The sequence below is a fragment of the Rutilus rutilus genome (genome assembly GCF_951802725.1).
Source record: "Rutilus rutilus genome assembly, chromosome: 13".
Classification (NCBI taxonomy): Eukaryota; Metazoa; Chordata; class Actinopteri; order Cypriniformes; family Leuciscidae; genus Rutilus; species Rutilus rutilus.
Window position 1 is genome coordinate 1,410,859 of NC_140218.1, and position 12,227 is coordinate 1,423,085.

General features: G+C 40.1%; 1 protein-coding gene across 1 annotated transcript; it reads right to left on the minus strand.

Annotated features, from left to right (window-relative positions):
• Window positions 1–283: 283 nt before the first annotated feature.
• LOC311302566 (C-type mannose receptor 2-like) lies at window positions 284–7,133 on the minus strand. The gene is made up of 5 exons (XM_084428555.1): window positions 7,104–7,133; window positions 6,391–6,429; window positions 3,653–4,036; window positions 3,081–3,434; window positions 284–1,335 (listed from the first exon to the last, which is right to left on the minus strand). The coding sequence occupies exons 2-5, from the start codon at window positions 6,425–6,427 to the stop codon at window positions 980–982; spliced, it is 1,131 nt and encodes a 376-aa protein (XP_084284681.1). The 5' UTR covers window positions 6,428–6,429; window positions 7,104–7,133; the 3' UTR covers window positions 284–979.
• Window positions 7,134–12,227: the final 5,094 nt, after the last annotated feature.

Consider the following 12,227-nt stretch of genomic DNA (forward strand, 5'->3'; position numbering starts at 1 on the left):
TTGTTCTGAATCTTTCAACATTCCTTCTGATGTTCATTCATGTTTATTTGCTGCTGTAACTAGTAGTAAAGATGAAGAGATGATCGGTTCTACAGCGATCTGTCACACACATTAAAGAGACATTTATTTTTTGAATATTTTATGATTAAGATGTCAAACTTTGAAAGTTGAGACTTTGTTTTATATTAAAAATAAAAAAGCATATTGTGATTATTGGATGTGAGGCGCTACAAATAATTTTTAGTGAAGTTTTGTTCATACAACAACTGAAAACAGCACAGATTGTAGATTTAAGAATCGATATTGGTTCATCAAAATGAGAATTTATTAAAATCAAGAAATTCTTATTTTCAACCCAGCCCTAATACAGACAGTTATTTGGGTAATTATGTACCCCAAATTAATGGATATGAAGAAGGGAAGCACAGCAGCCTCAAAAGGTATTAAGACACTTGAAAATATCTGTATTTCATTGCACTAGATGAAATACAATATCAAACCAGTTGTCATCTGTGCACAAATGATGCTAGAGCTTTTCTCATGTAATTTCTAATTATTTCTTAAGTGTCCAAATACTTTTTGATGCCACTGTATACATTTGTAGATCACAATTTTATTTAAGTAAACACATTTTAACCTTCACCAGTTCATTTAAATGCTTGTGCTTTAAAAGTACAAATATTTCATAATATATTTGAATCAATATCAGATCATTACATTTATCTATTTACATTCATTCATTTAGCAGATGATTTAATCCATAGCGACTAACAAATAAGGGAAAATCACATGCAATTTTATGGTAAGTACTAGATAATATGCACTAAATAAAAAAACAATAAAGCAAAATGAAAGAAAACACAGTAAATGTTTGAATCCATCACCACATGAATTTATCTCAGAAAAGTGAAGGTTATATAGACTTTAAATGAAGTTAATTTGGCTTGATTGAATCTTCATAAACCATTTCTCGAATCTCTCACTTGGTGCAGAAGAAGTTGTTTGTCTCAGTTTCAGGAAGGCTGATCCAGCGCTGGCTGCTGGTGTGAATGGCTCCGGATCTCACTGTCGTAATGCAGTCCTCCTCCCCGGTGCCGTTACCCGGAGCCCACTGCTCATAGCACAGGGTGTGACCGCTGACCCAGAACCAGAGGCCGAGCACGCAGGAGTGACGGAGACCCAGCCACACGTGAGCGGTGGAGGCCATCGAGATCACGCTCTTCACCTGAAGCTGGATCTCCTTAGAGTCCACCGACACCAGGTCCATGTCTTCATCTCTGCAGTATTTCAGAGCTCCCGTCCACGTCAGATTCTGTCTGATCAGAACCAGTTTATCTGGAACACAAACAGATCAAGAAACAAAAACGGTCACTATTCACTAACTATTCACTGCGACTTTTGCTTATATATGCTCATATTTACTGCTTATTAATAGTTAGTAAGGTAGTTGTTTAAGTTTAGGTATTGAGTAGGATCAAGTCAAGTCACCTTTATTTATAAAGCGCTTTTTACAAAACAGGTTGTTTCAAATCAGCTTTACAGTGATAACAGGAAAATTATACAACAAAGTTTGACTCCAGAAGAAAATAGCGTCACAGTCCAGCTTAAGTAAGCTCAGTGATGATTCATTTTTGTTGTAAAACAAGAATTTTTTTATTATTATTAATAATTTAGTTAATTTATGCAGATAGCCACTCTGGAGAAAAAAACGTGATGTCAAGGGATGTAGAATATGGTCATGCAGAATAAGGCATTAATATGTGCTAATAAACAGTGAATACCCTAGTAATATGCATGATCATAAGCTGCTAGTTTATAGTGAGAATTAGACCCTAAACTAAAGTGTTGCCACAAACACATTAAACATTTTTAGTTAAACAACAATCCTCCCAGAAATGTAAATTCTGTCATCGTTTACTTGCACTCGTGTCGTTCCAAACCCATAAGACTTTCGTTCATCTTCAAAATGCACATTAATATATTTTAATGAAACCTGGGTAACACTTCATTTTGATGGTCCCTTTTGAACATTCTGTTGACTATAAGTAACTTTGCAACTACATATCAGCTAACTCTCATTAGAGTATCAGTAAACTGTCTGCTTAATATCTGCTAACTCTCATTAGAGTATCAGTAAACTGTCTGCTTAATATCTGCTAACTCTTTATTGTGATGCTCCTCCAACAGACATTCTACTGTCTATACGTAACTTTGCAACTACATGTCAACTTATTCTAACCCTACCAGTCTGCTGATACTCTACTAACACTCTAATGAGAGCTAGTAGACATTTAAGTGCAATGTTACTTATAGTCAACAGAATGTTTTAAAAGGACCATCAAAATAAAGTGAAACCGAAACCTGGCGCCGGTTGTATAAACACAGCCATTATGTTAAGACAGTGTCTAAAGTTTTAGTATGACCCACTAGCAGTTCATCAGGGGCAGTCAGTCTGACTTTTCGGTATCAAATTAGGCCAATCTATGTTTTTAAGAAACTGATTTTAAAAACAGTCTTAAAGAAAAAAAATGTGATGTCTAACTTGTAAGACTAGCCTCAGCGGTTTACGCAGCCCCTGAGATGTTTCTGTCCCTCCACTGGAAATTCAGGCAACAAAACCTTAAATGATCCAGAACGGTCATTACAGCGCCATAAAACTAATCCATATGAGTCGAGCGGTTTAATCCATATTCAGTTTAGGCTCTTATTAAAATCTGAAAATGATTGTCCCAAATAAAGCACAACACATTTAGTAAACTCTAACGCTTGTGTGCGTCACACGCTAGAACAAACCTGATTCTTTATCGGAGCTTCTGTATTTACTAGATGTGAAATGTTTGTGTGTTTATATGTGAATGAAAGCCTAAATTAACTCGTCATATAATGTGATCGTATCTCTTCACACTCGATTCATATGGATTTGTTTGGAAATATCCACTATAATTAATAACCCAGTCAGAAATGTGTGATCAGTGTGGGGTTAAAGTTGTAGTGCACTCATTCTGTGATTAGAGTTTCTGTTTCACATATAGAGTTGCCTTTGTTCAGATGACTGTGTGTGTGTGAGAGTGTCTACTTACCGTCATAACACACAAAGCTATAAGATCTTTTACAATCATCATCCGCCCATCGTCCTTGGTGGCCTTTGATATTAATCAAGGTGCAGGCATCATCTCTTCCAGATGAACTGTCGGGTTGATCAGTGTGCCAGTGTGTGAATGTGGAGGTGCTGTTATCTGACCAAACCCAGAGTCTGTTCAGACCGATCCAGGCCGATTCATCAGGTGGAGTTAGGTTCTGTATTATGTTCTTAATCTCATCATTCTCACTCTCATTCCTCACACTGGCCAGATCTGTGTGATACTGTCTACAATAACTCTGAGCTTCAGTCCAAGTCATCTGCTTCTGTACACCAGTGAATCCTTTACTGCTGGCTTTAAAAGAGAAAGACATTTGTCTAATATTGTGAAATATCAGAGAAATTTAATACATAAAAAATAAGAAAATATTTTAGGACAACAAGACAAATTCACTAATGCAATTATGGTTCATCATTCAAAAATGAAAGTGTTTTATTAGTATTGTACATGAAAATGCTCAATATGGTCTTTTAACACATTTCAGTGTGTTGTGATCTTACAGCTGAACTCACCATTATAGCAGATGAATTGCCTAGTTGAACTACAGGCTACATCATGCCATTGTCCACTACCCTTCATCATAAAAGCACAGTCTCCATCTCCTTGTGGTTGTGCTGGTGCCCAGTTCGTGTACTGAGACTGGTTTGCTGTGTAGAACGTGGACTCATTCAGAGACCATATCCATGTGTCTGTGCTCCTCAGCCCAATCCAGACAGGGTCAGCATTAGGGTTCACACTCTTTATGACCCGCTCTGTGTCGTCCTGATCTTGTGTGTCGGTGATTGTGGCCAGATCTGTGTATTTCTCTCTGCAGTGTTTCTGAGCCTCCGTCCAACTCTTTCTCTCATTCACAAAGTGATACTGACGCAAAGCGCCTGCAGACAAACTGACCACGGCTGAGAAGAGAGAATTCACACAGATCTCAAGACTCACATCTCACCTTCTGATCGATGACAGACATTTATGGAAGTAAAATAATGACAAATGTTTTGAAACAAAAAAACTTGTTGAATTGCAGTACTTGAAGAAGATATGCATTGCATTAGCCGAACCCTGCTTGCATTTTAATGCAGTGTATTTTTATGGGCTGAAATTCAACACGGTTGTATATATAAGCTGTGAATATTTGTTGAATATGTTGAATTTTCTGAAAATTGCCTGTTGAATATTATAGGTTGTATTTTTTATACAGAATGAACATTTTGGAAGGGAAATCTGAAAGGTGAATATGGATTATTGAATTTTTAATAGTGAAAACGTGTAAAATATTTTGAATTGAAATATTCACAGCTTATATATACAACCGTGTTGAATTGCAGCCCATAAAAATGCAAGCCCTAAAAATACACTGCATTAAAATGCAAGCAGGGTTCGGCTAATGCAATGCATATCTTCTTCAAGTACTGCAATTCAACAAGCTTTTTTGTTTCAAAACATTTGTCATTATTTTACTTCCATACACATTATCTTTCCCATTACGGGACAATATTTGCTACCTATAATTGATTCCTAGGACACTTTTTACATTTAGAAGTGCAGTTTTTTCTAAGCTTATTAAATGTATGTCTTTCTTGTCAAATTCTTGAATTTAAATGGATGAATTATATTTAAATAATAAGTTAAATTGAATCAATCAAAATCATGTCAACAAAATCCAGATCTTTGCACTGCAGAAGCTGCACCTGAAGTGGCCTTTAGATTTATTCACAGACTTTAATGCAACTGAGAGAGTTACACTGCTATAACAATCGCATAAATAATGTTATGAGATGTTTTAAATATAACATTTTGAATATAGAAATATGAAATGATGTGAAAGATGAAATTATACTTTTAAATATGAAACTAAAGCCGCCAGTAGGTGGCAGCAAGTCTTAAAGAGTGAGTGAGTGATTCAGGAGCAAAGCAAGCGACTGTGGCCCTGAAACCCTACTGTAAATGTTACATTTTCCAAGGATCATCATTCTCCCTTAAAACTGATCAGGCAGACCAAACCGTGAGTCGAAGAGACTTGAAATTCGGAGGGCTGGTAGTTCTCACACCGTCTACAGCGTCACCAAGCCTCGCCCCGATCGGCCTGACGGGGGCGCTACAGCGGATAAAAGTGCAAAATCACTCACAACTCCTAAACCGTTTGGCGTTGGCTCAAGTGTCTTATATCGTTAGAATACTTGACTCAAGACAGACAAAATGCATTTGCCTGTTTGACCCTGTGAGGCCTAGAGGCCCTAAAGGCCTATGAGAAATTCTAAAGAAATCGGCCACCGGAGGGGCGCCATCGCGGTTTTCACGTGTTCAGAGGGTTGTATACCACACGATTTCATTCATATACCACATGATAGAACTCCTCATTCTGAACAACTTTGCTTCTAGGACTGCCACTGTCAATCGATATGTTCGTTAAATAATGTGGATTGTTTCATAAAACAACTTCGGCAAACTAGTCCTAGGCTTTTGGCTCAACCTCAATAAAACCACTGCGGCACAAATCCCAGGACTCTCTATAATAGAATAATTACACTTTTTTGTTTTTTTTTTACTTTAGCCTTTGGATAGCTATAGCTGGGTCATTTAGAAAAAGTATCATTAGAGCCCCTTTCACACAGAGATTCCGGAAAATACACGGATAATGTGTTCCAGGATTTATCCCGGGATCGTTTGATTTTGGTTTATTCACACTGCCAGTGATTTTCCGGAATATGTGAGTGCGTTCACACACATCCCGTAAAGACGCGTGACGTCAGGATGTGACGTTCCACAAAAAGTCTTAAATATCCTCAAGTTTGACTTTAAAACAATGTGTAGCAGCCCTGGATGCACAAAGGGGGCTTTATTTCAAACTATTTTCATTTGCAAAATAGACCCAAAAAAAATATATAAAAAGGACATAAAATCCCTTTATATTGACTATTTATTGAAATATTGAATAAAATCAACATCACATTTGCAATCGTTCTGATATTCTGTTTTGCTCGTGTGATGTTGCTCACTATAAATATTAAAAACAAGAACTCAATCGGGGGCATTTCTGTGCCCATATCTCGAAGTTTGGTGGCATTTTTATTATGTTGGTGTTTTTGCCCCAAACTCCTCTAAATTTCTCCTCTAAATATTTTCTTTTAATTTCCCGGCATAGAAATAACAGCAGTTTGACCTGTTTCACAAAACCTCAAAGTTCAATCAAGTGTCCGTCTCACACTACCACTAGAGCACTAGAACTAGTGAAGCTCCGCATGACACACTCACTCACCGGAGAGCAGAAGAGACGTCAGTGTGATTCTCTCCATTCCTGAGGGAAAGACAGAAAACAGACTCAATAAACCAGATTCATTTGCTCTGAAATGTTCGTACAGAATCCAGAACTTCACAGCATGTCATTCCTACTTGATCATTGCTGATTAGCTTCCGCATCAATTATAAGCACACACATGAAGCTCCTAAAGCTGATGCGTGTCAGTTCAGTCTTACAGTACAGGTTTATGCTTTAAACCCTTCAGAATTAAACTCATAGACTTTGAGATCTGGAATTGCAGTGCTGTTCTACAGTGTATTGCTGTAAACGCAATTTTATTATGTAAAAAAAAAAAAAAAAAATTAAAATTTTTATTTGTGCTCTTGTACACTCTTACATATAAAGGATCCAAAAGTGTTTTTTTCTTTTTTCCCAGCGATCCTACAGAAGAACCTTTTTTGGTTCCTCAAAGAGCCTTTCATTCATCAGTTCTTAAAAGAATCATGTTTTCTTAGTGTGTAAAACGAGTCTAAAGAACTTTTTTCCGCTATAAAGAACCTTTTTTGCAATGGAAAAGATTAAAGGTTAAAGATTCTTCATGGATCCATCAATGTCAATAAAGAAGCTTTAGTTTTGAGTAAATAATACAACCGAGCATAAACACAGCTAAATCAATCCTATTGTAATCAGTGTGAAGTTAAAACAACAGTAACTGTCTTAAACTCTCTTACCTGTCGATGTTGTGATTTCTGTGTGATTGTGTGTGTGTTTCTCTATCAGGACAGACTGATATCAGGATCATCTCCTCCTTCTGCTCCTCCCAGCTCTGGGTTTCCTGGAGGGAAAAACTCCCTTCTGTGGTTTATTAGTATATTTGTATATTTTGGATTTTTCTCTATTTTGCTTCCTTAAACGTGTCCTCTTTTGACCTAATGGAAAGAAAACATCCAAAATACACATTAAGTGTTTATTTTATTGCACTTTATTTATTTGTACTTGTAGATTTCAAATACAGTCCAAGTCTTTGAAGGCCATGAGTGTTTCCTCCTCTCCAGCAGCTTTACAGACACCACACGTTACAGTTTTATTCATATCTACATCATCCACCTGATTTATAGAACAGTTTATTCCTAAAACATGGTGAAAATGTATTTGTTTTCTGTCTCTTGATGGTATTTTGTAGCCTGGGTGCCAGCCCGAACCCCGCCCACAATATTTTTTGGTCGGGAAGTTCGGTCTGGACTCGCTCCGTTGAGGAGCTATTATGCCCGAACAAAAATTGTTCGGACCAATCAAATTGTCAGGGCGGGCTTTATACGATGATGGACAGATGAGCAATGCAACGTAATCGTCCACGTCACCAAAGAGCGCTTGATTTGAATTAGTTTACAACAAAGACGACTGCTGCTGGAGAATTGAGATTTCACGAGTTCACATTTACAAATAAGTCAGATAGAATAAATGCGTTTATAAGATTTCACACAAATAAGTCGATAGAATAAATGCGTATATGACGTGCTGTCCGAGGAGAGGGCTGTGGGCTCGGTAGCCATGCTCCCCCGTATTCCTGGTTGTGAGAGAACAAGACAAGAGTGAGGATTCGGGGTGGTGGAGGGATGCTGAAAAACTGTCAAGGAGTGTTAGGTAAGTTTACAGAGTGAATATGCTTCCTCATGCTGATAGATAGGGTAACGTTAGACATGGTATTGTTTGATGACAAGTTTATATTGGATTGATTATTTGTACGTGCTCCTCCCGAACTTTGTTTATGAAACATCATGTGTAGATTCCGCCATCGCGTCTGTTATAGAAGATATCGACAGCGCATTCATTTTAAAAGAGGAACAGAGAGCCGCGACATTTTGTTGGTTGAAAATATGAATGAAGAACATGCGTCATTTACTCCGTTGCTCTGATTGGTTGTAGGTCTATCCAATTGAGTGCAGAGTTTTTTTTTTTCCTGGTTTGGTTGAGACACGCCCCATAATCAAATCTCTATGGAAAAGTATCAGACTCACATTCTGACTAGAATTGAGTATGACGACGTCAGGCTAGGTATTTTGGGATTTATAGAGAAATTAAAAATCCCCCAATCCCCTCTGTGGAAACCTGTAATAAGTAAAAAAGAAAACAAGATTTATGCATCTGTCTTTATCTAATGTTCAGATTTCTTTTCTGGAAATGTATGCAAATGAGTTCATATTTAATTAGATAATGCCTCATTTGCATACTTTCATAAAAACTAAACGAATTAAAGAATTAAAAAAATGTTTGTAATTCTTAATTAATCAGCTTGATAAGTATGGTGTATATTTTCACCCAGACTAAACCTCTATTTGGGGATCAAAACTAAAGTAGTGACGTGTGAAGGTCAAGTAAGGTCACACACACTCCTGTCCTCCGCATTTAAGAGAGTGTGTGTGAGAGAGAGAGAGAGAGACTGTGTGTGTGTGTGTGAGAGAGAGAGAGAGACTGTGTGTGTGTGTGTGTGTGTGAGAGAGAGAGAGAGATTGTGTGTGTGTGTGTGTGAGAGAGAGAGAGAGAGAGAAATTGTGTGTGTGAGAGAGAGAGAGAGATTGTGTGTGTGTGTGTGTGAGAGAGAGAGAGAAATTGTGTGAGTGTGTGTGTGTGTGTGTGTGTGTGTGTGTGTGTGTGTCAGTCCTCTGACTGGATCGACTCTCAGAAGACACGTCTGAGGTAAAGCTGAAACTTCGACGACATGAAAGAGAATCTGCTGAGGAATGAAAGAGCAAAAGTATATTTTTGGTTTTTTAGAGTAATTTTATAATGAATCCTGATATGAATCTCATGCTCCTGGTGTGTTTATCTCCATGTGTTTCAGTGTCACATTTGAATTTGTCAATTTTTTTCCCCCTTTTAATTTACATTTTTGTTGTTTATTGAATGCAGACAGTAGTGTCTCAGTGTCTCAGTTTCGGTTCAGATTAAATCTTCAGGACAGAATTGGAATTGTGTGCCGTTGATCCTCAAGATGGCCGTGATGCTGGAAAAAAACACGCTTTTCAGGAAATATGCAAAATCATGTTAATGTGAGTGTTGTGTGTCTTTTACCAATGCATGCAAAACAGGATTGTTGTTGTTGTTATAAACAACAAACATTCAAAATCTTAAACTTATTTTATTTCAGCAAGTTGCCAAAAGCAACATTTCTCTCTTCAAAAACTCAACAAAATTAATAAAACTTTTAACTAAAATGGAAAAGGAAAATAAAAACGATTTCAAAATATTGATAAAACTGTAATAGTATTGTAATGAATTAACACTGTTTGGAAGCTGCATCAGTGATTGTAGTAAAAGAATAGAATCTTTATTGTCATTATACATGTACTGTATGAAATTTGATGCAATCTGATCAGTGCAACATTAAACAAAGTACAAGTATACATAAATATATATATATATATATATATATATATAAAAATGAAAACACATCATATCACACACAGTTCAATACACGACACCTCTCCTAATAATGCATTCAGATCGTGTTTAGTGCTGCTATTGCTTTTGGATAAAAACTGTTTTTCAATCTATTTGTTCGTGTCGTCATTGTCCTGTAACGTCTGCCGGAGGGCAGCAGTCCAAACAGGGAGTGTCCGGGCTGGGATCTGTGCTTTCTTGAGACAGGGGGAACTGTACAGATCCTTCAGGGAGAGCCAGTGATCTTCTGGGCGGTGGAGACGACCCTCTGGAGCGCTTTCCTTGCCTTCTTGACCAATACTGTGATGTTAGTGCTCCAGGTTAGGTCCTCCTCTATGTGCACACCCAAGAACCGGAAGTCCGGGACCCTCTCCGCACATTCCCCGCTGATGAAAAGAGGCTGAATATCGTTTTTTCTCTTTCTGTAATCTATTATCAACTCCTTGGTTTTGGTGGTGTTGAGGACCAGGTTGTTATCCATGCACCACACAGACAGCCGCTCCACCTCATCTCCCCCAGAGGTGAACCCCACTACGGTGGTGTCATCCGCAAATGTAATGATGTGATTGCTGGAGTGGGCAGGGGTGCAGTCGTGGGTGGGCAGGGTGTAGAGTCGGCCTGTGGGGAGCCGGTGCTGAGACTGAGAGCTGAGGAGATGTGGGGGCCTACTCTCATCCTCTGGGAGCGATCTGACAGGAACTCCTTAATCCAGCGGGAGACTGAGTGAGATACACCCAGATATACCAGTTTAGTCACCAGTCTGTGAGGAGGTATGGTGTTAAATGCAGAGCTAAAGTCCACAAACAGCAGCCTAGTGTAGCTCCCCCGCTGCTCTAGATGGGCCGTGTGGAGAGTTGTGGCTATGGCGTCCGCTGTACACCTATTTGCTCTGTAAGCAAACTGGTGTAGGTCAAGCGCGGATGGGAGGTTTGAGATTATGTAAGTCCACACCAGTTTCTCGAAGCACTTCATAATAATGGGGCAGTGGAACTATGGTTACTTCAGGCAGGGTGGGATGGTGGACTGGGATAGGGACCGGTTGAAGATCTTGGTAAAGACCCCAGCCAGCTGGTCCGCACAGTCCTTCAGCACCCGTCCAGAGATGGCATCAGGTCCCGCATGTTGGGTAGGAGAGAGGGTGAGCCAGTCAGTGGTAGGGGGCGTGCCCACTCATGATGGGGGAGGAGAGAGGGTGAGCCAATCAGTGGTAGGGGGCGTGTCCACTCATGATGGGGGAGGAGAGAGGGTGAGCCAATCAGTGGTAGGGGGCGTGTACACTCATGATGGGGGAGGAGATAGGGTGAGGCAATCAGGGGTAATGGGGCGTGTCCACTCATGATGGGGGAGGAGAGAGGGTGAGCCAATCAGTGGTAGGGGGCGTGTCCACTCATGATGGGGGAAGAGAGAGGGTGAGCCAATCAGTGGTAGGGGGCGTGTCCACTCATGATGGGGGAGGAGAGAGGGTGAGCCAATCAGTGGTAGGGGGCGTGTCCACTCATGATGGGGGAGGAGAGAGGGTGAGCCAATCAGTGGTAGGGTGCGTGTCCACTCATGATGGGGGAGGAGAGAGGGTGAGCCAATCAGTGGTAGGGGGCGTGTCCACTCATGATGGGGGAGGAGAGAGGGTGAGCCAGTCAGTGGTAGGGGGCGTGTCCACTCATGATGGGGGAGGAGAGAGGGTGAGCCAATCAGTGGTAGGGGGCGTGTCCACTCATGATGGGGGAGGAGAGAGGGTGAGCCAATCAGTGGTAATGGGGCGTGTCCACTCATGATGGGGTAGGAGAGAGGGTGAGCCAGTCAGTGGTAGGGGGCGTGTCCACTCATGATGGGGGAGGAGAGAGGGTGAGTCAATCAGTGGTAGGGGGCGTGTCCACTTATGATGGGGGAAGAGAGAGGATAAGCCAATCAGCGGTAGGGGGCGTGTCCACTCATGATGGGGGAAGAGAGAGGGTGAGCCAATCAGATGTAGGGGGCGTGTCCATTCATGATGGAGGAGGAGAGAGAGCAAGAGGGAGATTTGACTGTAGAAAGAGAGATGGCTGAGAGACATTACAAAAGAGAAAAGCTCAAAATCACTGGAGGAAGAAGGGTTATGATCATTAATATTAGAAAAGCTTTCGAGCGCTAGAGAGACCGAAGAAGGAAGTCCTGAAAATGGACAGAGAGGTTGTGTTGTTTCTGCTCTATATGTGAGTAACATTGGTTTCACAACGTTTCACAGAACCAACACAGTTGTTGTGATGTTAGCTCTAGTTACAGGACAGTTTTGAGTGTCATTGTTTGTCTGGAGCTGTTGGCGACTAACAAACTCTTGCTTGTATCTATACTCCACTGTGTGTTCAGTTTTTGTTCTTCCTTGTCGTTCTTTCGTCATCTTCGCTTGATTTTTCCTGAAGCATCGCTTCATCAATGTA

Bases quoted from the DNA above. Each gene is read 5' to 3' on its own strand.
- LOC311302566 (XM_084428555.1), bottom strand. From the start codon at position 6,427: ATGGAGAGAATCACACTGACGTCTCTTCTGCTCTCCG. The intron at 3,435-3,652 runs GTGAGTTCAGCT...TCTCTTTTAAAG, and splicing joins GCAATTCATCTGCTATAATG to CCAGCAGTAAAGGATTCACT. The intron at 1,336-3,080 runs GTAAGTAGACAC...TTTGTGTTCCAG, and splicing joins TAGCTTTGTGTGTTATGACG to ATAAACTGGTTCTGATCAGA.